Source organism: Tyto alba, unplaced genomic scaffold (genome assembly GCF_018691265.1).
Source record: "Tyto alba isolate M040663 unplaced genomic scaffold, T.alba_DEE_v4.0 Super-Scaffold_27, whole genome shotgun sequence".
NCBI lineage: Eukaryota > Metazoa > Chordata > Aves > Strigiformes > Tytonidae > Tyto > Tyto alba.
The window spans coordinates 5827341-5854613 of NW_024881301.1; the positions used below are offsets into that span (position 1 = coordinate 5827341).

The 27273-nt window shown below is 40.0% G+C and overlaps 1 protein-coding gene across 1 annotated transcript in view; it reads left to right on the forward strand.

Annotated features, from left to right (window-relative positions):
• The window catches only part of CDH2 (cadherin 2), a 118340-nt gene that overhangs the window by 4305 nt on the left and 86762 nt on the right, over positions 1-27273 (forward strand). The window contains exon 2 of the mRNA XM_042798014.1: positions 7216-7327. Coding sequence (XP_042653948.1) covers positions 7216-7327 — 112 coding nt within the window. The remainder of the gene's footprint in view (positions 1-7215; positions 7328-27273) is intronic.

Here is a 27273-nt window from a genome sequence, read left to right on the forward strand (position 1 = left end):
GTAGCAGGATATTGCAGCAGAGAGCTCTCTAATCCTTGTCTGTCTGGTCTAGGTGATAGTGATACCACCGGCACATCCTCACAATTCAGATAATTGCAGAACAGAGAAAAAAAGAAGTATCTCTTTGGATATTAAACTGGATATATTATTTTAAAATTTATTTTGTGAAAAAAACTTTATTGTTTTCCAACTGCTTTTTACATCCTACAGGACAGATAAGGTCACTTAAGTCAGCAGTGAATTTTTGGAATTGAAATCATTGGCTGACAAAACAGGAGATAATTTTGTGTATTAAACAAGTTCTCATCTGAGCAGATACTGTAGCAAGCTCAGAAATAAACTGCTGATGTAACAGAAGATATATATTCTCTTGTATGGTCAATTTATGTCTTTTTAATAAATATTATGTGTTTTCTATAAAGCTTCCTACTGCTCTCTTGCTTCCTGGATAGTACTGCTACCTAGACATGCAACTTAATATGCTAGAAAGGTGAATGTATAGGTTTTTATGATATCTGTTTATAAAATATTGCCTGAAATGGTAATATTTTTGAACTACATCTAGTTGAGAATGTGTAATTCAAAAAATTCCCATTTATCATTTTTCTTTCTGCTCCCAGAAATTGGAGGAACTCCCAGAAACATCACTGAAGAGCCCCATCATGTCCCATCTTAATTGGTTTCAGTGATTCTTTTATGTCAGTAATTTCCTTTATTAGTTTGTTTAATAATGGAACACTGTAAGAAGATAAATTAGTTGTGACAGAAGTGCATGTGTATATTTAAACATAGTGTGAGGAAGTTACAAGTAAAGTTATTTTTACTCAATAAAGACAGTCTTGCATAAGGGACTTCTTGTCATGTGGTAAGGAGCAGGAATTGTTGAATGGCTTTTCTTGCCCAAGAGGAACATTTATCAGTTAAACTCTTTCTGTCTTTCACAGATTTTGTAAATTCTTTCGTAGGTTAAAAAAAAAAAAAAGTTTAGAAAACTTGCAGTAGTTTCAGTAGTTCACCAGCACTCCCACTAGGATGAGAATTTTATTTATTTCACACAGCATACACATGCAAAACACAGGTCTATCCCCCAAGGGCTGTGCAACTTCGAATGTTCCCTGGTGTTTTTATTTTAAATTGCTTTCTGTTACAAAGCATAGGAGGAATCTATAGTGTCCTTCCTGAATAGCCTGTGTGCTTCCACTAACCCTGTGGCACTAGTTGTGCATAGGACGCAATGAGACATGTCAGGGGTGGAGAGTGATGAAAACAAAAGGAATACTTAGCATCTTTTGCAATATCAGTGATAATTACGATAGCACTTCTCCTCACCTACCACTGAACCCGAGACTCACTGGTTAGCTGAGTTAGTACTGGCATACGTAGAGGTGAGTCTTGAGAGGAAAAAAGGTGTTGTACGTTATTGCAGGATGAGTTTAGGGCGGATTTTTATTTTGCTAAAGCATGGTTGTAGTTTGTGAGTGATCTGAGGGGGACCTTTTTCACCTGGGTGTTAGGCTGTGCTGGCATTCACCTTGAGAGGTATATAACCCAGTCAGCATGATTCACCATTTGATTTGATCCTGCAGTTCTCACTGAAAGATTGTGGGAGCTCTGTCTGAATAAAGTGGGGAAATTAGGCTTTCTATTTTTAAATGGCTTATGAAAACATATATGGGATCAGCAGCTTCCAAGATGCAAGGTATATCGCTGCCAAATCTTTTTCAATGTTTCACTTAAACTATTTGGTTTTAGTCAGTATTCGTGTATTTAATTAAATATCATGTTTCCAAAAGGCGCGTTTATCCTCTCCTCTAGGCACTCCTTGACATATTTAAAAAATATATTTTTATCAACAGACTCCTCTAGGGACTCCTCCATTCCTTATAATTAGCATATAATTATCACCCAGCAGCTGAAGACATAGTTAAAATTTTGTGATCCCCCAAAAGAGTTCTTCCAGATAGGCCTTGCAAGGCCTTTCCCGAAGGTCGGGGAAACACAGCATCCTCCTCTACCCATTAGCAGCAGTTTTCATGGTCAGAGGTGTTCAACTTGAGCAATACAATGGCTATTATCACATCAGAAAGAAGTAGTTTCCTCTCTTAGAGAAATGAAAGTATATAGTTAAACATAGAGCTGATTTGGGTGTGTTTTATATTTAAAAAAAAGAGACAGAAATTCCATTTGGTTTTGTTATTGAAGTTGAAATGTTAAGGCGTCCTTCTCTGATAGGATCTGTGGGTTGCCTGGAGAACCACATGGCTTGGAAGATGCAGCACTCTGTGTTCTCCTAGTTGAGGACAGGGAAAGGTCCAAACCGGGTTATGGCTTTGTGCTACGTGGGATATATCAAATAAATGTTTCCACATTTAATAGAAGAAATTAACATTGCCTCTCAGTTGGGGTTAACAGAATAGGCTACGAAAACAGTTTGTAAGCCTATAGTAACCTGTGGTAACCAGTGGTGGTTTAAGGCAACTCATTTTAAGATGACAGCATAAAAGTTGTGAATCCTCTTGTTTTGGGAAAGTGGATGAGAGCTTTAAGTGTTGGCTTAAGAGGCTGGTTTTCCTGATCTAAAGTCTCCTGGTTCATAAAGTAGAACGGTAATTAGAAATTAAGGTGCCGTAATGAAAGCCCTTTCTGCTGTAACAGAATGACCTCTGGGAGGACATGTCCTGGCAGCCACTTTGGCAGCTTTTGGCTTTCAGAACAATTTGAATGAAAGACACTTTCTTTTTCTCCAGTTGCAATCTACCATTGAAAACACATTGTACTTTACTACATTTGCTGGAGTACTGAGTACTGTGAGGGTATAAAGTGTTGCAACTCTTATTTGCAGCACGTCAGAGATTAAGGAGGAGTTGTTGAATGTTTTCAAATTTAGCATCGGAAGCATTTCAGAGATGTGTCTATCATCCTTCAGAGTATCTTTCATATGCCTTATGGTAGTAAGTAGATGCTTATCATAAAATAAGACCAACCTTGTATGGCATATCCCACCATCAGATGATGTACATACACAAAACTAAAAATGGTTAGAACAATCCCTAGGGTTACCCAAGTTGTGAATGAGTATTGGGTACCATCTTGGCCTTACCATTAGTGAAGAAACACCTAGTCTTTTAACACAGTCACAAATGTTTCTGTCATCTGTACTTAAGTTGACTATTACTGTCATAATTGCAAAGTAATGTTGGTTATTAAGGAGGGAGAACTTAAATACCCTGTTCATGCTCTGTCATACATATAATTATGTCAGACATTGTTTTGAGCTTTGCGCAGTAATGTCCTGTGAATTGTCTGGACTTGGCAGCTAGCAGCTGTACTATGTCCAGTTATAACTGTATAGTATGATATTTTCTCTGATGCAGAGCCCTCCATTTCTCATTTTACTATCTAGGCTTATTTTCCTATAGCAGTAAGTTACATTGAGTATAAAAGAAAGCAGTCTTTCAAAACTAACTTCCCTTGTGCTTTCGTACAATCAATATTAAGAAATCTAATGTTGTAGTACATGCCGATGCAAACAGCGGCAAAGCGGAGACTTTGATATTTTAGATTAAAAGCTACTAGTTAACTCCAGTGGTGTAGGGCATATGCAGAGAGAAGATCATCCCTGTTTGAAATCTGTGTTTGAGAGCCCAATTCTGCAAATTTAGGATGCGTGTTGTGATACAAAATTACTTCTACAGTCATGTGATGAGCTTGCATTTTTAAATAGATGCTTCTTTACAGAATTGCATTCCAAATATGGTTATTTTTTAGAAAGTATGGAAATTGGAAAGAGTTATTAGTCCAGAACTGTCAACAGTAGTGAAGCAATCCTGTCTGTCCTTATTCTTGTTTTAATTGGCATTCTTCTCACAAGTGTGAGGCCTATATTGTTGGAAGACTCCTACTGATGGTGTGTAGAAAAAGATGTAAACACGAGTCCTTTAGAACTATGAAGTTGAGACTGTTAACAGGTTGTCGTTCATTTGGTTGGTTGTTTTTTTTTTTTTTTTAAATTGAGATGGAATACAGCCTTGAAAATAAACCACAATTTTCTAGATACTCTGATATCTAGGTATGAAACTAAAGTAACTGAGGAGCAGGGTATGAAAACTGCAGGCTTAACTGCCATAAGTATATCGAAACGGCCAATTCTTTTAATTGATTGAACAATAACATGACAGAAGACTTCTAATTTACATCATGTTGCTTCATAATTGCAGTTTGCCTACTGCATTTAATCTGAGATCTACAGTACTTTTATACGCGTGATCTGACACCATGTTTGACTAGATGTTAGCTCTCTAGCATCTGGAGATAGTAATGTTTGTTACTCATTTTGCACTTAAAAATTACTAAATAAGCCATAAAGGATGAGGAAAGCAGAATAGTTTTTTGGTAGCAACCCTATTTTGCTTTAGCAAAGTATGTTAGTACTAGAGAATTTTCCAAGTGCAGAGCTTGTTCAAAGCTTTGTAACTCCATTAAATAGGTTTTATATGGGTACAAGCTAAGGTAATTGCTTTCCATGTTAAAAGAGTTTTTAAAGCAGTATCCTTTTGTAGATGAATGTACAAGTAATATTATGTTTGAAATAGTTTTGGGAATTGTACTAATTGCACAAAATCCTGTAAATTACAATAATGTGCCCCATAATCTTCACTAGCTTTCCCCTTTTGCCCCAGATAAGGGGATAAAAATACTTCAGCATCCTCTTTTGCTTAGAGTTAAAATGGTTTAAGTCTTGCAGTGCTCTTAGTCTGAACTTTTTATGACCCAGTGTGTCTGAAGCTACAACTTCTACTTAATTCAAAACGCTTAACATAGGGCGATTAAGAATTGCTGAAAATTTGAATTCTTCCTTCCCTTGTGTTTTTATGCTCAAACAATCTTTACAAAGGGCTGTTTTTGGAGAGCAGAGTACAGTCTTTTGTTTCCAGATAAAATTGATGGCTGCAAATGAAAGAATAAAGAAGGCTCTCTATTCATGTCCCCTAGCCTTTGTTTCAGTGGGCATTGTTTCAGTTTATAAGAGCTGTTTAGTACATATAGATTGCTGGAAAGGCTGAAAGATTCCCAGGCGCATCAGTGTAGGCTTGTTCAAAATCCTACTATCTCCTCAGCTGCCCACTCAGGACCTTTTTGTTTCAAGGAAACCATGAAAGGCTATATTTTTTTTTTTTTTCCTTCTCAATCACATTTGCTTTGAGGTCACCTTTTGTACAGTAGTATAAACAAGTCTTACTATTTCAAATTGTGGAAATGTTATCAAACCTGTGATTTAGTCTCTGAAGCTGAGGAAACTGGCAGTTGGGATGTAATTATTTTTGATTTACCATCTTTTTATCTTAAAAAGCATGTAAATGGACTGTTGGAGCTTAGCTACAGATCCAAGTTCCAGCTTTGCAGGTAACGTGGTCCCCTGGCAGCTTAAGCTCTTGCTTTGTGTTGGCTTTCTCTTTAGAGTCCTCATATAAACATTTTAAAGTATGTAAGTAATTGTAGATGAGATACCTGTGTAGTCCTTAATTCACAGTTAAACCCACGCCACAGTTTAAGTTAACTGGACACTTGATAATTACAAGTTCTCTTCCCTGAGTGCATACCTAGACATAGTGAGTTAAACTGGAGCTACTAAATTTTTATTTTAATTTTTTCTTTTCCTCGACAGTGTCAGTGTTGAGCTGCTTAGGACTGTGTTGGTGTAAGTTCAGTGCAGTATGTTGTGGCTCCCTCCTTGTGTTAGCGATAAAGTTATTCTCATAGGGGCTGGCATGCTGAGCTTGGCCACGACTGTCAGTGGAGATCTCGATTACACTGCTGTCCGACCCCTCTTCCCTGAGGAAACCCTTGTGGTTTGAGATGCTCCTATCCCACCTCCTCTCTAATGCTCTCTTTCGCTGAGGTTACTACGGTAAACAGTTATAACACCATCAGCTCCTTTCTCCACCCCTTTTTTTCTTTTTTCTGTAGGGCTTTCTTTGCCAAGTGTATGTAGAGGTGCTTACATGGCCTTGAGTAGGTCTGCTTGATGGAAGCCCATCTGGGGAAGTAAAAAGGAAAAATCTAATTTAAGTCTTCATCAGATTTAGGTATGATATAGCAGTACAGTTGCTCGTGCTGTCAAAGACCATATACTACATCTGGGCATGCACATTGATGGGCCTTTACTTGGCATGTAGGTGTGTTTGGGATTGTGCAAGGGCTCTTGCAATTTCTAGGATGTATCTGAGCCCAGGCTGACATGGGAGCTGGCCTCTGCCTTGTGCAGCGTGAAAGGGATTTTGCCATGTATGGTGACTTAGCCACGTGTAAGCTGGGCTGCTGTTTTGTGCAGCACTAAAAGACAAAAAGGATCCACTGAAAAGAAATCTTAGTTCTTTGCCACAGAAAATTGCATGTTTTGTTTTTCAAGTAGGCAACAAACTGTTCTGGAAACTAGCTTAGGCATCAGAAGTATCTTCTGAACATGGAACACTAAAGAAGAAACAAGTTTCCAAATACTGTATTATATTTCTTAATAAAAAGGCATTTATGAAATTCTTTAAGTACATGATTTGAGGGGAAACTTTCTTAACAAGTGAGAGAACAAACAGTTTCAGTGGATCCGCTCTTCCCTTTTGCAAATTTAATAATGAGCTGCTCTCCTTTTAACTTAACATCCTTTTGAAATAGAAGGAGATTGCATTGAAAACATTTGGCTTTATATGGTATCTGTTTGAATGCTAACGCAAATATAAGTTCTGCTAAGTTACTGCAAATGTAGCATTTTATCTTAGTTTACTTATTCTGGTGCAGCCTCACATAGAAATGCACTAAATAAAGCATTTTAAATCAAGAGGTTGAGGTCTTTGTCAAGTAATCCGCCAATGAAAAAGTTGCCGATGGGTTTTGCGCAACATTTATTTCCAGAGGAAGGAATGTTTTTGTTCCCTCTATAATTCCCCTTCAGTCTCGATGGCTGGTTTAGTGGAAATGCTCAGTTGTATGAAGAATCAAGATTGTGTATTATTTAGATTTTACCAGACAAGTGGGATTTGTTCCTTCCATTCCAGTTACCAGAAAGATTAACCCTTTGCCCTCACAGTCCTAATTGCAGCCGTTCAGAAACAGAGATGCTGCTTGTACAAGACAGTGGCAAAGTCGAGTGTGTGCCAACTGGAATGTTTCTCTGGTGAATGAGGGTGGTGAGAATTACATAAATTTTGTCTTGCTTTTCAGGCACCAATAAAAGCAACCTGTGAAGATATGTCATGCAAGACTGGATTTCCTGAAGATGTTCACAGTGCAGTGGTGTCAAGGAGTGTACATGGAGGACAGCCTCTTCTCAATGGTATGGTTAGAAAAGATGTTCTGATTTTTTTTTTTTTTTTTTTTTTTATTTCCTCTAGTTGTAACCATAAATCACTCTGGAACATTTTCATCCTTAAATAGGGCACAAACTCTTGCAGGGAAGAACATCAGCTGCTCTGTGATTATTTTTTGATTACTGTCATAGGACTTGGAAAATCTGTTGGCATCAGTGGTAGCGCATGCACCTCTGTTGACCATAATTTGAAAAATACTGAGCGTTGTGAACCTCCCTGTGATTGTCCACTAGTTCTCTGTCTCAGCACAGCATTCACACTGGTGTTTCTCGTTACCACTGATGACAGGCATGCCGTCAGTCTGTACTTAGAGCCCACGTGGGAATGATGAGGAGGTAAAGAAAACTTCCCTTCTGCTTTACATCTCCCACAGAAGTACTGCACTTACAGCCAGTCCTAGCGCTCACATTAATGCAGAGGTAGGTCCCTCACGGCTTTTTCCCGGCAGCCTGAGGGAGGGGAGAGACACCTACAGAAGGGAAGACCCGGGGGAGCGCGGCTGCGGGTGAGCCCTCGGTCGGTGGCCGCGGCGCTGCGGGCGAGGAGCCGTGCCAGGAGAGGCAGGACGGTGTCTGGTGGAGGGTGCTCTGCGCTCTCGCCTTGGCACCTACCTGCGTCTGAGTGGCACGGTGCCCGGGCTGAGGAAGGCCCGCGGCGTGCTCGGCCAGCGCAGGCCCCTGCCTCCGCCGGGGATGCGCTGCGGCCGGTACGGCTGCCCGCGGGTCGTCCAGGCAGGGAATTTGGTTCGCTGCTCTTCCTGTGTCTCTGTTTCTCAGGGGTAAGAGTAGTCATCTGTAGGACAGGGGCACACGCTCTGAATCTTTCCAAGATTTCCCGACCAGTCGGGTTTCAGTGTACAAGTTTGTGGAAAGAGAACATTTTAAAAAAACGTGCATTAATTTTGCTGTTTTCTGAACTGCTAACATAATCATTTTTTTTTTTTTTTTTCCCCATCTAATTTGGAAATTGTGGAACTAAGGACATCAATTTTAGACTGTTTCAAATTTATCTTAAAGAAGGACTAATGTAATTTGTTGTTTCTTTCACATATAAGTATGGTTACACAGATCAAGACATTTAAATGAAAAAAATTTTAATGAGCCTGCAAAACAATTGAAGTGAAAGCTGTAGTCTTGATTTTACATGCTGTATTTAGCAGTCTCTCCTTAATTATATTTTACAGACCTGTTTTTAAAAGTATAATGGAAACTTGAATGCAGGATGAATTGATTAGCTTTAGTGTATTTAAACTTGAGTTATTAAAGCTTTTTCTGCTCATTTTCAAGGAAGTATGTTCTACTACCACAGACTTTTATTAAAGGATGGCTTAGAAATTCATGTATTAAAGTAAATGTTCTGCCAATTGAGAAAATAATAAAGAGGAAGGAGCGCTTTCCTACCATATGGGAGTTAATAGATGACACTACTATAGCCTCCTGCAGTAACCATTGGCACTGAGAATTCTTTTGGTAGGTGATGAACAAACCTGGAGAGAGGGACAGAGAGCACAGCAGGCAAGTGCTTTCCAAAGGTGCTACCTTGAAACCACCAATTGTTTGTTACTGGTTAATTATAATGCTGCCAGTTCATCTTAAAATGGAGACTGCACAAGTCTTGAGATCTACCCTGTCCGGTGAAAGTTCTATTCACTCTTCATGGAATTGAGACCCTTTCTGCAATTTCTCCCTCTTTTTTTTTTCCCACCAGCTAGGAACCACAGCGGACGGCCCACTAATTCTCTGTTGGAATTACCCTTGCAAATCTCGTGATAATGACTGACCAGCCTTAACTGAGTCTGAACGAGTAACATAGCATGGCAGACTGACTTCCTTTCTCATTACTCATCACATTCAAACAGTCCCTTCCCTTGCTTCTCAGGAGTGAGTGAAGTATAACTGTTGGGTTTGTCCTTGAATGGTATTAAGACGCATAGCATTTTAGGGAAGTAGGAATTGGAAAAACTGTATGAGGCATACAGTGTGTATCACGTCATATCAGCTGGTTGAAAAATGACCCGGGGGAGTTTTATTCCTACCACCGTTCCCTTAGCTGCATTACTGCAGTGGAAATTCAGACATGCTTAAAAGCATATAATTTGCTGGTTACACATAAACATACGGTCCGTCATTGCATAGCTTTGACTTATATTTCATTACACTGTCATTTGGAAATACTGTTGTTGTCAAAAGCCTGTTTTCTGGTTATTAAACTGGATTCAGATGACGCTGCAAGTTAAGTATAGTTGCGTGACATTTGCTTCTTAGGGATATGGGCCTGAATCTGATCTTGGTTGCCTTGCCTAACTGCATGCTTACACTAGTATGAATTCAGAAGTGAGACATGTAACTGTAGGTTTTCTGTATGGTTTAGAAGTCAAAGCTTTACTTCGGTGTTGTGCATTGATACCACAAGCACAGAGGCTTTATGGTCGTCTTGGCTAGCTGCAGAATAATTTGAACCTGACTTGATACTTTCTTAACAAGTTAATTCTTAAAATACTGATCAAGAAAATGACCTGTGTTTATTATCTGTCGTGTTCATTTGCTTTTATATTGCACAGTGGGGGACAAGCCTCTCTTGAGGACTTCAGTGTTCACCTTACCAAAACTTAAATAAAATTAAAGCTATCATATGACCTGTTGATCTGTGTCTTTCAGTTGTTACAGTAACATAGGATATCTGTTTTTTAAAGTATTACTGTATGAAATCTTTACCTTAGAGTATAGGGCAGGGTTCCACTACATGATACTGTATGTTTTCTGGAGAGGCTTCTCTTTATTTCTCTATTCAGGTGGTCCTTGTTTTTGAGGGAGGGTTGGACTTGTTCCTTTTGCATTTAAAAAAAAAAAAAAAAAGTCTTTATAATTGATAATGGCTTTATTCATTCATGTTGCTAGGATAGTATGTCAGCATCTACTAATTTTTCGTTCTGTGCATGATGGCACAAGAGGCCACTACATGTTCAGTTGGTTTCCATGTATTAGGTTATCAAAATGTGTGAAAAATTGGTGGAGCAATATATTCAGAAGAACATAAATTGGAAAAGGGAACCCCCCACCCATTTATTAATGTGGGTAGAGGAAAATAAAAAGATAGCTGCCCTTGGTTTCAGGATGAGGAAACGGGCAATCCCTTGTAGGGAAAAGATGCAGTTAGTTGGGAAGTCACATCAAAAGAGGTTGGAAACTACTGCTTTAGTATGTCGTGACTAAGCTGTGTAGGAGGGAGCCGTGTCCTGTAGCCGCCTTCGGGCATGGTGTCACAGGTGTCCCCTGGTACAGGCTTCTCTGGTCATAGCCTTGGAGACTCTTCAAAACTGGTGTCTTCCACTTGTTCTTGCATGAAGTCTGGCAAGTCTCACTTGAAGATGCAGTAAGCTCAGGTCACTTGATACATGTAAGCTAAGTACTATAGGTCTAGTTTTGAATTTATTTATAATGTTTTACATGTTGTTCCACTTGGTACTAGTTACTTCAGTGAAATTACGGTGGTTTTTACAAATGAAGTAGGTGAGCTCCGGACTACTACCTTAATTTCTGTAAAGGGATGAAAAAGAAAGTAATACTTTATGAAACAAAAGAAACTTTATGCACCTCTAAAATGTGTCATAATAATAAAACAGTGTAGTTTTTTGGGCTGCCAGTTCTCTTAGAATTTATTATGCATTGTAGTAGTTCAGGACTTAATTGTTCCAGCATTTAAAAAGAGAAAATAAATTCTATGCAAATAACTCAGCAGCCATTACTTAGTGGGAGTAGATACCTAACACAAATTTACAGGCACAGTACTTAAAACTTGTTCCTGTAAATAGAATGTGATTACTGTTTGGAGGAGCATACATAAGATACTGTATTTGGAGAATAAGAGATTAAAGAGGGAGTTCCTTTTAATATATTAAATGCCCTTGCTTGCACTGGTTTTATCACAGCTTTGTAGTTCATCCAGGAGAAAGTATGTGTGGCAGTTTGATATGTATGTCCAGCCTGTTTATCTAATCTTTGTTCTATATCCTGCAAATTTTCAGATACAAATAATGCATTTCTTCTAAAATCATACACCTAGGAAGGTTACTTGAATGGTTATTTGAAATATCATATCTTAGAGATTCTTATTCTGATAATTTATTTTGCCAGTTTCTTACCTTTCAAAGACTTTAACAGTTTGTCCTGTTACTAAATGCATGATTTTAGTTTTCTGTTAAGCAACTTAATTGTCTAGACAATATTCTTCAATGTATCCTTCAAGCGTTGTGTAGCTATAAAATATTTCCAAGCTCTTTGAGCTCTTTGCACAGTGATAAAGTGTTTTGGTGTTGATCACCGAGATAAGTGGTGATTATGGATGAGTAACAGGGCAGTTTCATAAGCCAATTAAGCCAGAGCAAGCTGACAGCGTTGCCAGGAGAGGCAGGCTTACACCTTCTCTCCTCTTCGAGCCCGGTACCAAGTGCTCATGAAACCATAAAATGAGTGGGGTTAACCATTTTATCTGGGGTAGACTCTCACTCCTACTCCTTTAGGTTTTTGCTGAAAGATCTTGCATGCTTAAACAGAGCCATGGTGTCCCTGCTGCCTTTTCTCTTCTAGCAGTGAAATGCTTAGAAAATAATGTCTATTTTGATGTGTTTAAATTGAGCGACAACTTTATTTTTGCATTCCCACTGACTTCTTTTGTAGTTTACCATTGAAAATAGCAGTTGGTCTGAAACAGTCCAGAAGCGCATTGCTGGGATCGTGGTACTCTGAAATTGCCTGGCATTTAAAAGTAACTAATGCTTTTTTCATAACGTGGAAGGTTACATGGGTGCTGTCTGTCCCAGGTGAAGCCACTTGACTTTTTTGGCTGCTAGTGGGGTTTTATCATTCTGTGTATAAAAATACCCATCATCAGTTAAGAATAAAATTCCTTTTAAAAAAGTCATCATGCTTAAAACTGAAGTCAGCAGCATGTCTTTTATCTTTTAAGGCTTACGTCTCATTCATTTCTTATAAACAACTTTTATACAATTGTATTCTTACTGTGGTAATATGCACTGGTGGCTTTGATATTCCAGTGCACATTAAAAGTAGAGTTAGAGAAAGTATTTTTAGCAGAAACATATTTTCCAAGAGGGGAATTACTCTTTCCCCACAAAAAAAAAATTTGGACTTTTTTCTTTTTCCATGAAAAAAAAAAAAAAAAAAAAAGAATGGCAACCACTTCATTTGAAGTCTCCTTGCCTTAAGCAAGAAGACAAGTTGACAAGTTCCTTCCAGGCAGGCAGCCAAAGAATCTCAGATGGATGGGGTCCCTCTATGAGCTGCTGGCAAGCTGAGGAAAAAGTGTTTCAATTCTTCCCAAATGTATTGTTTTCTGAAATTCTATTCCTGAACCCTTCTCCCCTGCTCTCTCCCCTTCCCCCCCTCCCCAAAAAAAGGAAAAAAACCTAACCATCCTTTCCATTATTCTTTTAAGCCACTGTGCTTAATAATTAGTAGGGTTTTTGCCCTATTACATGTGAAGCAGAGTAAATTTTAATGCTGTTACTTGGTGATGCTGTGTTTTGTTGATTCACTTTGTTACAGGTGCATTCCAATTCTCAGTCTCTTGCCTTTTTAATCCTTTTCCTCTTATTTTCTCAAACATATTTCCTGTTTTATAATTTTTCTGTACCCCACAGCATCCTAAATTCTCCTGTGTCACTATTGAGCTTACTATCCTGGATTGGAAGAGCTGCTTTTGTTTGCTCTAACTACACTAGCACAGTGCCTGTTTTATGATGCCTGTTGTCTATTCAAGTACCAAGTTCTTAATGTATTCTCAGATACTTGTCCCCTGAAAATCAGAGCTTTCTTTTGCTGAAGCAAGAGATTGCTTTTCTTGAGATGTGGTTTCCTTACTCCCTTTCCCCCACTCCTTAGTTAAACATAGAGTATAACCTAGAGTATACATAACGTATGTTCACCTTACCGAACAGTAGTAAAATATCTATTTGAAAGGTGACTTCAATGACTCCTTCTTTCTTACTTTACAGAAATGACAGTTCTACATCTGATTTGTACTTGATATCTGATTTTACTCTTTAGTGTTAACCTACTGATTAATGTTGTTGTTTTCTCATTGCAAGCTTGTATGTATAACATATATATATATATTTTATATATATATATATATATATAAAACAGAGAATAAAGTAAATGATGAAATTCTGTGATGTTTTGGATGTGTGTAAAGGACAAACACTTCAGAAACGTAACTCCATTATCCCTCGGTGGACCCTAAAGCTGCTATGGTTATATTTGAATCAATTTGTATATCCAGTATCAAAGGATTAATCACTTGAGTTCTAGATAAGACATCATTATTCTAAAAGAAACTTAAAACATGTACTAAACAAAAAGTTTTATGGAATATTTGGATTAGATGTGGAAATATATTTTGTAGTTTAAAAAAATCCTAAATGTGCTATTATCATAGAGTAGCATGGGTTGGAAGGGACCTTTAAAGGTCATCTAGTCCACTCCCTCTGCAGTGAGCAGGGCCATCTTCAATGAGATCAGGTTGCTCAAAGCCCCGTCCAACCTGACCTTGAATATTTCCAGGGATGGGGCATCAACCACCTCTCTGGGCAACCTGTCCCAGTGTTTTATCACCTTCATCATAAAAGATTTCTTCCTTATAGCTAGTCTAAATCTACCCTCTTTTAGTTTAGAACCTTTACCCCTTCTCCTGTTGCAACAGGCCCTACTAAAAAGTTTATCCCCAGCTTTCTTACAGGCCATCTTTAAGTACTGAAAGGCTGCAACAAGGTCTTCCTGGAGCCATCTCTTCTCCAGGCCAAACAACCCCAACTCTCTCAGCCTTTCTTCGTAGATGTGTTCCATCCCTCTGATCGATTTTGTGACCCCCCCTGTAGACCTGATCTAACAGGTCCATGTTTTTCCTGTACTGAGGACTCCACCCTGTATTGATATCAGGGGTACCCTGACCCATGTGGAGGACCTTGCACCTGGCCTTGATGAATCTCATGAGGTTCACATGGGCCTGCTTCTTGAGCTTATCCAGGTCCCTCTGGATGGCATTTCATTCCTCTGGCACGTACTGCTGTTGTCTGCAAACTTGCTGAGGGTGCACTCGATCCCACTGTATGTCATGATGAAGATATTAAACAGTATTGGTCCCAATACGGACCCCTGAGGGACACCATTTGTCACTGATCTCTATCTGGACATTGAGCCATTGACCACTACCCTCTGGATGTGACTATCCAGCCAGTTCCTCATCCACCAAACAGTCCACCCATTAAACCCATACTTCTTCAATTTAGGAAGAAGGATGTTCCGGGGAACCTTAGAGAAGTCCAGGTAAATGACATCTTTAGCTCTTCTCTTGTCCGCTGATGCAGTCACCCCATCAAAGAAGGCTACTATGTTGGTCAAGCAAGACGTGCCCTTGGCAAAGCCATGCTGGCTGATTCTTATCACCTCCCTGTCCTCTATGTGCCTCAGCATGGCTTCTAGAAGGATCTGTTCCATGACCTTCTGGGGCACAGAGGTATGGTTGACAGGTTGATAGTTCCCATGATTCTCCCTTCTACCCTTTTAAAAAATGGGTGCAGTGTTTCCCCTTTTCCAGTCACCAGAGACTTCACCTGACTGCCATGACTTTTCAGATATGGAGAGTTGCTTGACAACTACATCAGCCAATTACTTCAGGACTCTGGGATGCATCTTGTTAGGTTCCATGGATTTATGTATTTTCTTTTTCTTCAGATGGTCATGAACCTGATCTTCTCTTACAGTGGGAGGGACTTTGCTCCCCCAGACCCCATCTTGCAGTCCCATCCACTCAAGAGGTGTGGGAAGAGAGGTTGCCAGTGAAGACTGAGGCGTAAAAGTTGCTGAGTACCTCAGCCTTCTTATCTGTTGTTACCGGTTTACCAGTCTTGTTCATTAGGGCAGATGCACTTTCTTTGACCTTCCTTATCTGGCTGATATATCTGTAGAAGTCCTTCCTGTGCTTTGCATTCCTTGCCAAGTTCAGCTCCATCTGCACCTTGGCCTTCTTGACCCTGTACCTACACAACTGTGCATCATCCCTATAGTCTTCCCAGGATACCTGTCACTGCTTCCACTGCCTGTGCATTTTCTTCTTGTTCTTTAGTTTGACCAACAGGTCTTGACTCATCCATGCTGGTCTCTTTCCTTCCTGTCCTGATTTCTTACCCCTGGCGATTGAGAGCTCTTGTGCTCAATGGAAAGGGTTCTTAAAGATCTGCCAGCTCTGTTCTGCTCCCTTGGCCCTGAGAACAGTTTCCCAGGGGGTCCTATCAACTAACATCTTGTACCTCTGGAAGTTTGCTTTCCTAAAATTCAGGGTCTTGACTTTACTCTTTGTCAGACCCATATCCCTCAGGACTGTGATCTCCACCAGTGCTTGATTGCTGCAGCCCAGGCTGCCTTCAATCTTGACGTCACGGATTAGCTCCCTTGTATTGGTGACCATCAGGACCATCACATCCCCTCTGGTAGGGCTGTCTATTACTTGGCTTAAGAAGTTATCCTCATTGCATTCTGGGAGTCTCTTGGATTGCCTACATCTCACTGTGCTACTTTTCCAGCAGATGTTTGGGGTGGTTGAAGTGAGGGCAATGGAGTAAGAAGGCTTCATCAGTAGGCTCCCCGTGATGAGGTGATCTGGAGTAGACACCAGCCACAAGGTTCCCTTTGTTGCCTCAGTCTCTAATTCTTATCCATAAGCTTTCAACCTGCTCATGTCTATTCTTCAGAGACAGCTCTTCACACTCTACCCATTTCTTGACATAGAAGACAATCCCTCCCCGCCTCCTTCCTTGCTTGTCCCTTCAACACAGCCTGTAGCCATCGATAGCCACGCTCCAGTCATGGGATTCGTCCCACCAAGTTTCAGTAATGGCAACTAGGTCATAACTTTCTAGCATCATGGTGGTTTCCAACTGTCCCTGTTTGTCACCCATGCTGCATGCATCGGTGTAGAGGCACTTAAGCTGGGCTGTCCACTTTTTCAGAAAATAAATTTGACTCATTCTTATTTCCTGAAAAAAGGAGTGCTGCTTCTATTTCCAGTGTAGACTCTTACATCTTGAGAAAGAGAAAAATACAGAGAAATTATAGAAATCTTGAATGGTTGCAGTGTTGTGGGATGTGTAAATTACTATCTTAGTTAATTAGTCCATCTCTGATAGTAATTTCTGTTTATGGTGCATTTACTTGGAATGCACTGAATTAATTAGTACTTATTCCCTTTTCCTATATTCAGCTGGTTACTTCTGAGGTTCTAAAACCTAGTGTCCCTTCTGTGTGCAGAAATATGAATTATGAGAGACGAGTTGTCAGCTGCTCCGGAAAGCTCTGGGCATGGTTCAGTGGGGGGATGGCAAAGGAGATATTTGTTTCTGCCTCTGAAGCCGGGTCTAGCTTTATACTGTTTCCAACATCATTTAGTGTAGCCTTAGATGAGTTTTAAACTATGCCATCTGGCCTTGATTCCCGAGGGGCCATTATTTCTCCTGGAATCACTATAGTTAGAGCCTTCTCCAAGGCTGACCTGTGCTCTAGGGGAGGTGGTGAGGAATGGCTGTAGCAAAGCTGTGCAGAAAGCCTCCCCAGCAGACAAAGGTGCCCTTAGGTATGGGAGATTTATTTAGTGATAGAAGAAAAGTTGCTGTTGCTTGCAACAGCTGCGTTAAAAAAAAAATAAAATTCTTTATGTGGGTAGATCAGTATATGGAATATATGGAGCAAAACCTCAGGTGAGGCCATCTGTGTTAGCATAACGTGAGACACATGGTATGTATAATTAGGCATTCAAATTCTCGCTTAAGACTATAATATGTCTTTTGTTGACTTTCTAACAATCTGGAAGAGAAATCTACTAGAGCATCCTATTGAACTGATACTATAGGAAAATGCCCTTTATTGCAGAACATATTACCATACTAAATAGAGATAAATTCCAGTAGTATTTAAACACTTAATGACTACAGTAAATCAAATACTACTGTGATGAAGAATTGAATGTCAATCAACAAATCCAAATACAGTTTGAACTGCTCTGATATTGGTTGAATTCAGTGGGGCGGATTCATCGGTCTTGGTTGAACTTGTGACATTTAACATGGGGGAATTTTTTCATCTGGAAATTATAACTTTTGGAAGAGTTCCCTTCTGAACTTTCAGGACATCCTAGGCATCAGAGTCTGCTGAACTGAGGAGACAGAAGGAACGTGCAAGGGAACAGTGTCAGATTTTGGATGGAATGGAAACGACTAGAGCTGTTACTACCTTGTAATTAAGCTGCAGAAGGAGTAACTGGCCTTTGGTACCCGTTATATCTTTTCAATTTAACACAACACAGATGGCTTTCTCATCTTCTCCATATAGCCCAGCTAGATGATTTGTCCTCCAGAGGGCAAGCTGAATAATGTTGGGGAGATGAGCGGGGAGAAACTCTGGAGTGGAGAACGGGGCTGAGGCTGGGGAAGGGATGGAAGCAGAAGAATCTGAGTGACAAAGGATGCCGGAATGGGTGGAGAAATAGAGGCCCTGATGTAGTTCAAGGGGGAAGGGAAAGCCCAGGTTCTCTGCAACTGTAGAAAGAACAGAGGAACTTGGCATTGGTTTCTCACCTTGATTATAGATGTGCAGTTTAAGTGCATGTGAAAATAGCAGTCCTAAGTTAGGAGAGGATATACCAAAAATGCCGCTTTCTTTCCTTGAGTTATAAATACGTCACAGTGATGAGGCTGCAGGATGAATGAGTTAGAGCTGACACAAAACTATCCCTGCTTGCTTTGTTGAGAAGGGGGGTCTGTCTGTTAGGGGTGATGAGAGGAAAGGAGGTCATAGCTGAATGAGACTCCACTGTGTTAGATTCGGTTAGGCTTTTTTTTGTGTATGCGTTTGTTTTTTCCCTTTTCTCCCTGCAGTGCAACCAGGAGATTTCTTCCTGCTGTTTTAATTTTTTTCCAGGATTGGGCACCTGAGGATCAGCTCCCTGCCCAGCCCTTGCTGCCTGCTGCACCCCAGCCCCATCCAGGCTCAGTGTCGAACTGCGCCTGCGGTTCTTAGCTGGGTTGCAGATGACAGCGAGCAATCCCATTAACCCGCCAGCCCGGCTGCAGATAATCCTGGAGAACCAGGGCACCCAGTGCTGCCTGCGGCTGCCGTCCCTCGCTTGGCTGCAGTCCCTGCCTGCTGGTGAGCACTGATGTTCCAGGCAGAGGAGCAGCACAGCACTGCTCAGGTGTATCTCCTCCTCTGAGCTGCCCACAGAGCTTCAGAAACTGGCCCGTTTTGAATTTTTCCTCTTCCCTTTTACTGTCCACTGCGTTTTGGCAGACCCATGGGCAGTGGCAGATATGATGATCTTGTCTGCTCGCCTGCTGGAGCAAACTCTTTTGTGCACTGTGCTGCCTTTTAAGAAGTAGATTTTATTTGGTTTTGAAAGTTAATGGCACATGCCTCTCAGGTTGTAGAGAAGAGGAATTATTTAAGACCCTCTGTGAGTTCCAGTTTAACATTCTCTTAAATAGGAAAGTTACGAATCCCTAAAAGCATAATTTGTAACATAAAAGCTATCAAAATAGCGGTACAATCTGTTAAAGTGTTTAAAAATTTGATTCTCTGCAGTTTAAAATGTGAAATAAATGTACACTAATTGTTTTGAATGGAGATGAAGATGGTGTTTGAAGCCAGTCTTTAAAGGAATTAGTGAGATAGCACTGCAGTTAATGGTGGAGCACTATTTTTCTGTAATGTGCTCAGCAATGTTCTCTAATTAGCTTGCAAATTGATATTCAAATACAAGTAAACTGGCAATCAAATACAAGCAAAACATCTATGTAAATAGTCTTTGGTTTCTGCATGTAGCATACCTGTATCAAAATTATGTGTGGGTGGAGGGTAAGCTCTTAGTTGTTTTTCAGCATGGGGCTTTTATTAATGGTGGTTCACTGGTTACATTAGGTCAATATTTCGGTTCAAGCACATGAAAAGGGGGGAAAAATACCCAACTCCCTTCCACGAGTGAGTGTCTTTTGATCATTAGTAACATAAAACTGAGTGTGTATGAGGCTTTTCCTGACTTACCGTCTTTCAGGTTTTGTCAACTAGTTGTGCACATAGGATTTGATGCATAGCCGAGTTAGTTGAAATTATTCTGTTGACTTTCCTGGATTTGGATCATGTTTATGTTTATTATTAAAATTATTGCTGCATGGTATTGCTATTTAACTTTCAAACCTTGTGCCAGAAGCTGGATACATAAAGTATTATTGCTGTTTGTGTTGCAGGTTTTTTTTTTCACAGAGTATAGGTTCTTAAACTTAAATTCAACTTAATTCCTGGCTCAAGTAGTTTGTAAGTTTGTTTTTCTCCAAAGAAGAACCATTCAACAAAGCTGTTACTAAGAAGTGTTGTGGGGAAAAGTAACTAAAGATCATACGCTTAGAATCTGAATTCCAGGATCTTTTTAAGCTCTTTATTCTCTAATCGATAAAACACCTCTCAGTCATTGACACACTGATAACTTGCTAACCACCCTCTGTAAGCTTATTGTTTGTTGCCAGATGGAAGTGTGACTGTATCAGTGGGTCAGCTGTGGTTTTATCATCCCTACATACTCCTTCCATCATCTGTCCATGGTGTTTGTTGTTCAGCATCATGTTTTATACTAAAAGTTCTTTGGAACATAGTTGCCTAAGTCAGATTGTTACCACTGTTCATTCATTAGATCCACTTATTGTTTGCATAGATTTAGCTTTCAGTGCTGGTTATCATCAGTTTTTTTCAAGCTGAAAAAAACCCAAACAAGACCAAACCCCCAAAAAACTTGTGTTAAGGGTTTTCTGTAAAGCAGCTAGTACTTTTATTACACCGTAGAAATAATACATCAGAGAAAGTATTTGGCTTTCCAGTTCAGTATGTGCTCTTCTGTTCAAATAACCTGTTTTCCCTTTACAGTGCTGCAGTGCATGTTTGTGCTTTTATAAAAAATTGATTAATTTGGTTCTCAGGGGATGGTTAATGGGGGAGTGTAGGTTCCTTGAAGGTCACAGGTTCAGATCCAGTCTGTCATCTGCATCCAGTAGCCGCTAACTGGTATCTGTGTGGTAGATTATGCAAAAAGAGCCTTGATTGGTTTGGTTTCTTCTGAAGGAGTTTGTGTTGAAAAAGAACATATTACATAAGAGCAGAAATACTGCTGAAATTAGTGGAAACTGGGGCAGCACAGGCAGGCAGGGAGCATTTGTGTGTATGAAGGTAGCTGGATGAAGGTCAGTATTGCAGTGCTTTCCTAGACTGTCTAGAAGACGGAAGCAATGAGATGGGGTGACATTTTAACCTCTTGGAGTGCGTTTATGCAGAGCTGAGATATGAGGGCAGGAGTTTTAACAGCTTGGAGCAAAAAGAACATCTAGCGTTTCAAGTGTCTGAGGTGTTTTTGCCTACCTGTAATTGGTTCAGCATGTTTTCCAGAACCAGAATGAAGCCCATATCACATTGAAATTTAAAAACCAAACAAAAGAAGAAACCCTTCTCATTCTTACACTGCATGTCACTATCTCCACTTATGTTTCAAGTCTCAAGACGTTGTCATTATGCTTGTGTGCAAATTAAATATTTAAGAATTATAGGTATTGTTATTTATAAAAACGGATCATTTTTTCCTCAGAAAAGGTCATTTTATCAGTTGTTAGAACTGCAAACAGTCTATTAGTTATTTCCTCCTGATTTTTGCAACAAAGGTTCTGTAATTTACAGATGCTGAACAACGACAACAAAACCCCCCAAAAGCCGAAGCAGTCGTGAAAATGAAAGATTTTGTTAGCCTTCAGTGGGTTTGTTGTTTAAAGGAAGCAAAGCATGCAAAAGCACAGGTGCACCTGGCTTAAGGACCCAATTTTGCAAGAGAGAAGTATGTGTTGTGATCCCAGCAAATCTTTGTGTGGCTGCTCTGGTCATCTGGGCTGGTCATAGCTTCGGGGTGAAGCCTGGCTTAAGGTGGCCACCATCTCTGAGCCTGTGGGTTTTATATTCCAGCTGATTTCAAAGGAAAGGGAAAGTTACTGAGTCATAATAGAATTAAGTTGTGTGTTCCTCTTACAAAACAATAAAAGTACACGAAGATGCTGCTTAATTTTTGAAGCCCCTTTTATCATGCAGGGCATCAATAATAGACTCAAGAACTAAGGTCTGAATGTTTCTTCCCGTAAGCGACTATCATCTTTCATGTGGTACTTAAATTTTTTGTAGGGTAACCAAATAAGGTCTTGGAAAAGGCTGTTTTTGAAGACTGCCTGCTGTCTGCTCGAACGTGGTTGTGTGACTTCTGTTGCACAGTGTAGAAGAATGCTCTGCCTGGGTACACTTGGGGAGGACAGCGTGTTGTGCTGCTTGTCCTGAGCAATCCACAGCTGCACACCACGCGTGGCCTTGCGAGCAGCGTGGGGCTTGGCTGGAGCCAATCGATGGATGCGGGCCTCTTTGTTTGGTAGATCAATACGCTGTAATGAACTCGGTGCTCCAATTCCCTGGTAAGGATCACTGGGGGGGATAGGAAGGTGCCTGTTTTTCTGGAATGAATCAAAATGAATATTGTGTTTTGAAAATCTTTTTTTTTTTCCCCCTTCTCTCACATAGGGATTGAGTGAGCTTTCTTAGTTTCCTCCACAAACTCTGAAAATCCTCTAATATGAACTCCTGAGTTATCTGTGAACTTGAAGCTGTGTGTTTTCCATGACGACTTCTTCCTGAAAATACCATGAAATAAATTGATAACTGCTTTATTTATTGTACCAAAACTCTTAGATTTCTTTGTTGTTGATTTGTTTCCTGATTGTTGTTGTTGAAGGTGGTCTGTACTTATTCCTCTGGGTCAGAATTGATGTTTTTAATTTGCAGATAATTAAAATATGGTGAATGTGAGCCTAGCAGATGAGCAGAGTCTGTTAATGGTTTTATGTAGTTCCCTATACTTATTTTTTAATTGCAATGCCTTCGTGTAAAGAATAGCTTTGTAGAAGGTGCGAGGGTAGATAAATGGTTTGATAAGCTGTTACACAAGTGTTTTAATAATGTCTTTCAGCCACATGTATTTATGATGCAGAGAATTTTCCAAGCTATACATAGCTATACATAGTGTCAAAATGTCACTGAAGGTCAAAACATGGTTTGTTTGCTTAGAGGCCTTTGTTTTTATTTGGTGCTAGACTTCTCAAGTCTCTGTTTGTATTATTGCTTTAGTAAGAATCTTGCTGTCTTTCATATTATAATTTTTGCTAGCCATGCACTGATCTGCCACAGGATAAATTGAATTCTGAGTGTACTGTGCCATAAACTGAGAGAGGGAAAAAGGTCACCTTTGTGTGATAAATGCAAACTGTGTTGATACCGTTATTCATTTTATACCACATACTTTGTTAACTTTGCTATTTTCACCAGCAACAAAAGGTAAAATGTTTTATTAATGAAATGGTAACATTAGACAAGCCTTTAGAAAGAGCAGGAGATGCCAAGAGGACACTCAGATCTGTCATACTCGGTAAGGGACAGACAAGTGGTTTTGGGTTGTTAGTTCTGATAAAATGATTGGGGGGGGTTAATACTCGTTTATACAAAGTCTCTTTCCTGCCTTTTTCAACTCGTATGCATGCAGATGAACATGATATTTATCATCTTCGGAACTGATGCTCATATAAAACGTTCAAAATAAATTTTCTTCCCTGTAGTGAATAAGAAGATGAAAGTTTAGCTTGTAGAATGTTTTTGCTGCAGGCTGCAGAATTTTTAGTGATTCCATGACTTGAATCATCAGGTGTCCAAAGCCCTCTGAGATGGATGTAGCAGGTTCCAGGCAGTATCCTGGCTTTTTAAAAAAGGGACAGTTAACTTCATCTGTGATTGAAAGACTTAAAAGATGATGTTATATGGGGTTATTGGCAATGGCTGGGAAGATTAGGAGGCCAATATAGGAGACTGATTGCCGTAAGAGTACAGTTCCCCCAATTTGGAGCATATAAGAATTGCAGAGCAGCAGCTCCCAAGTAGGGAAGCAGATCTTGCTAGTGAGAGACAAGCATAAAACAGATGTGCAGTAAAATAAGGTTTGCTGATGCTAGTCCTACTTGTGCCTCACTCTCACAGACCCAGATGCACTGGGAGGTTTGGTGCAGAGGCACTTGTGGTGTTGTGGATGAGGTGGCTAAATTAAAGCTTGGTGTCTGTTTTGGTACTATAAAAGTGATGGTAGACCAAGGGGTGGTTGGAAAGAGCTGTTTTGATGAGGGACTGAATGGTACTACTTTCCTGATGCTAGTCCCGCTTTGGAGAAGATGACAACACAGTGCATCTTCACTGATGATAGAGGAGCTCAGGCAGATTTGCCTTCTCACATCTAAGGCTGAAGTTCTGTATTACAATTAAAGTGGTCTAAAGGAAAATTACCATTGGAGAGGGCAGTCCCACATCTCTCCCTAGCCCTATCCAGAGGTCCAAATGCTGCTTTTGTATTGGATATAGTGGTTTTGCAGCCTCAGTATGAATTATTGCGGCTGATCAAACGGCAGGCTTACCCCAGAGCAAAAGAGGAACGAGATTCCCTTGGATTGGCTGGAGGAATCAGCTTATCCCACTGCTGTGCTGCAGCAGTTTCTGGGAGACAGGACCACGGGCTGCAAGATCACCTCCTTCAGCAGCATCTTCTGCCTAAACAATTTTAATTGTCATACCAGAAGTGCATCGTAGCTGGGTCTATAAATATTGCTTGTCCTCTACTGAGGTTTTCATTCTGTGTCTCTCACTGGCCAACAGTATTGCTTTGCTGTCATTTTAGATCTGCAGAACCAGAATGGTTGATTTGAGCATCTAGTATGCAAATGAGATGACCTTTTCACTGTGATTACATTTTTTTTAATGAATATATAAATCATGGATATTTCGCCATTAACTCAAGCCCTTCTGTGAAATATGAGAAAGATGTGCAGCATTTTAATCTTTTCTCCCGTTCATCCAGTCTCTCTCCCTCCACTGTGACCATCCAGTAGTAAACCCCTAAACAAGCAGCAGTCTCTTCTGACCTGAAGAGTCATAGGTCTTACTGCAAATCTGCAAGACAAAATGAAGCAAGCAAAGCTGACTACCGTAGTTGTAAGCCACTTTTGCATGTAGCCCCATTCTCGAACTATTTATTTAGTCACCTGGAGTCTCTAAAACACGACAGTCTGCCGGGGCTGCTCCAGAGGCTTCAGCAGCCTTCTCGCTCCCCAAACTCTTCTGTGTGAGGAGCTTTGGGGGACAGTGCTGTTGGGACCTCCTGCGGTAGTGGAGGATGCCGCTGCCTCCGTGTATTCGTCCTGGCTCTCTGCTGGAGGCTGCCATCCTGCCGCAGCGCTGAGCATGCAGGCTGCCTGCCTGGGCTTCACCTCTGAGGGTCAGAGCCTCCTGTGAATTATCAGTAAAGATGTGCTGATAACCAAGGCAGCAGCAGCAGAGCTAGAGCAGCAAGACAAGGATGCACGTGCCCTTCTGTTGGGTCTTGCTAGGCCCTGTCCTCAGCAGAGAGGCAGGATAGGTGGCTGGGGATGGTAGCGTTTTGGGGTGGGGTGGGGGGAGGCAGAAGAACTTCAGGGCTCCCCATTTATTTGTCCACAGGGACTTTTGAAGCAGTCTTCAGAAAGTGGTCTACAGCTGTATGTTCCTGTGGTGGCAAGGTTTTCTTCTCTTCAGCTAAGGCTGAAGTCTTTTTCCAGGTATTTCTACTATGGCAAGAGTGGGGTTAAAAAAAAAAGAAACATTCCCTGTGACTTGTAATAATCACTTTGATTAAGTTTGGGTTGAAAACAACAGGAATGCTTCCTTTTAAGCTGAGTGCTGTAATTTGTTTTGAACAGCATTTTTAAAGCTTTCCATCAAGAAAAACAACAAAATAAAGAAGCTTCCTTTTAAACTACCAACTCCAAAGATCTTTATATAGCACAGTCTACTTCTCCTCTTAAATTAGTGGTCAGCATAAAAGTAATTCGGCAAAACTGGTGGATTTACATAAGTATACATGTGGTATAAGAAAAAGGAAAATTAGTTCCAGAGTTTCTGAGAATACTTGAAATTCAAGGCAAATCTGGCTAGTCTGAAATCAACCACAAACGTACTGAGTTTCGAGTATTTAGGTTTTTTGCTTTTTTCGGAATATCTCTGCTGGGAGAGGCAGATTCTGTAGAATATTCTATAGATCTTATATTCTGGAAAAGATTTGCAAGTAATTTTTGTGTATGTTATGTGAATGTTACCGGGAATGACAGTGATACTGGATTCCTGTTCAAGGACAAATGGGAATAAGGATGTCTCTGGAGACTAATATCTAGTGTGCTTTTATGTATGATGAACAACAGAATGTATCTGATGTCATAGGTGTGTTTCTTCAGATAAAGATTTTTTTGCTATCTGTTTTTACTCTAATCAGAACCAGTGGTCAGGAGTTCTGTTGTTTGCTTTTTCTTATGACTTACATGTTTTCCCAGTATGGGTTTTCACTGGAAGTTGAATGTTTGATAGTACCTTTTCTTTTTAATTAGAATAGTAATGTGCATCCCAACATCCCAGGTTACATTAGCATTTCATACTGGTTTACATGGGTTATTTTTTTATTTGCCCTTGACTTGTAATGAGCCTATTAGCTACAAGCTATCTCTATGCCCATGGGCAGATCCTGATTCTAAAAGTAAAAGCTGACAGCTGTGGCCAAAGGGGGCTTTTCAATGAAATACAGTGTGGCTTTGCCAATAATTTTAATTTCCTAAGCAGATTTTAAAAGCAGGGAGGGGGGACTTTCATTGTTGAGTCAAAAAATTAATGAGAGACATTTCTTTGTTACTGCTTTTCCTTTACATTTGAAATATTTTTGTGCTTTTACGAGAACACTGTGAAAATAGATGTGCAGTATTTAGGCAGTAGTAGTACAGAATGATTTTCTCATCTGAATTCAGTGACTGCCTGCCTTGCATGGGTGAATACTTGTCATGGTCCAAAACTTCAGAAGTAGACTGGAATACTGGAAAAAGTGTAGCAATTTCAAGGAGTGCTAAAAACTTGATAATGTTCATGTTTTCTGGAATGCTGTACAAGGCACTGAATGTGAGTATATTAAAAGAAACAATTTTGATATACTTGAATCTGTGCACCTATTAAGATCAATAAATAGCTCATGATAGTTAACGTGTATCTCACGTCTTACTGCAAGTATTCTGAGGGAGGAAGAAGGAAAGCACGAGGTAAAAACAGACTTGAGAGAGAAGTCTTAGTGATTTGATTGACTTCATCGTGGGTTTTTCTTTTATTGCAAGTCACAAGTTGGGAAATTGATGGTGAGACAAAATACGGAACTCTGTAGTTTGCTGTGTGCTTTCCATTACAAGTTAAGACTGGTTGTTAAACATAAGTTTTGTAATTTTTTTTGTGCTTCTGTCAAACTGCAATAGATGTGAAAACAAGGGATGTCTTTTTTTTTTTTTTAAATGATAAATGCAGTACTTATGCATATATGTGTATATATATAACTCAAGTGGTATAAGCTCATCTCTCATTAGATGCATTGTTTTGTTTTTTCTCATTTACATTCTTGAAGCAGCAGAAAATAGTAAAATTTCATCATTTACAGTTAGCACAAAAGTTGCATTCAGAGCTTAAAATGAATTTTACGTTGTAGAAATTCCTGGTTAACTCTGAAGACAAATCTTGCCATGCAGTGATGAAGAGCAGAACATCTTGTCAGCTGATCCTAATGTAGGACTGCAGGGAACTCTTCAGGGAACATCACACTACTTTTCGGGAATGCCCTCACTTTCCAGTCCCTGTTGCCGGGAATCAGGAGCCCACATTCTGCTGTGTGTCATTAGAAA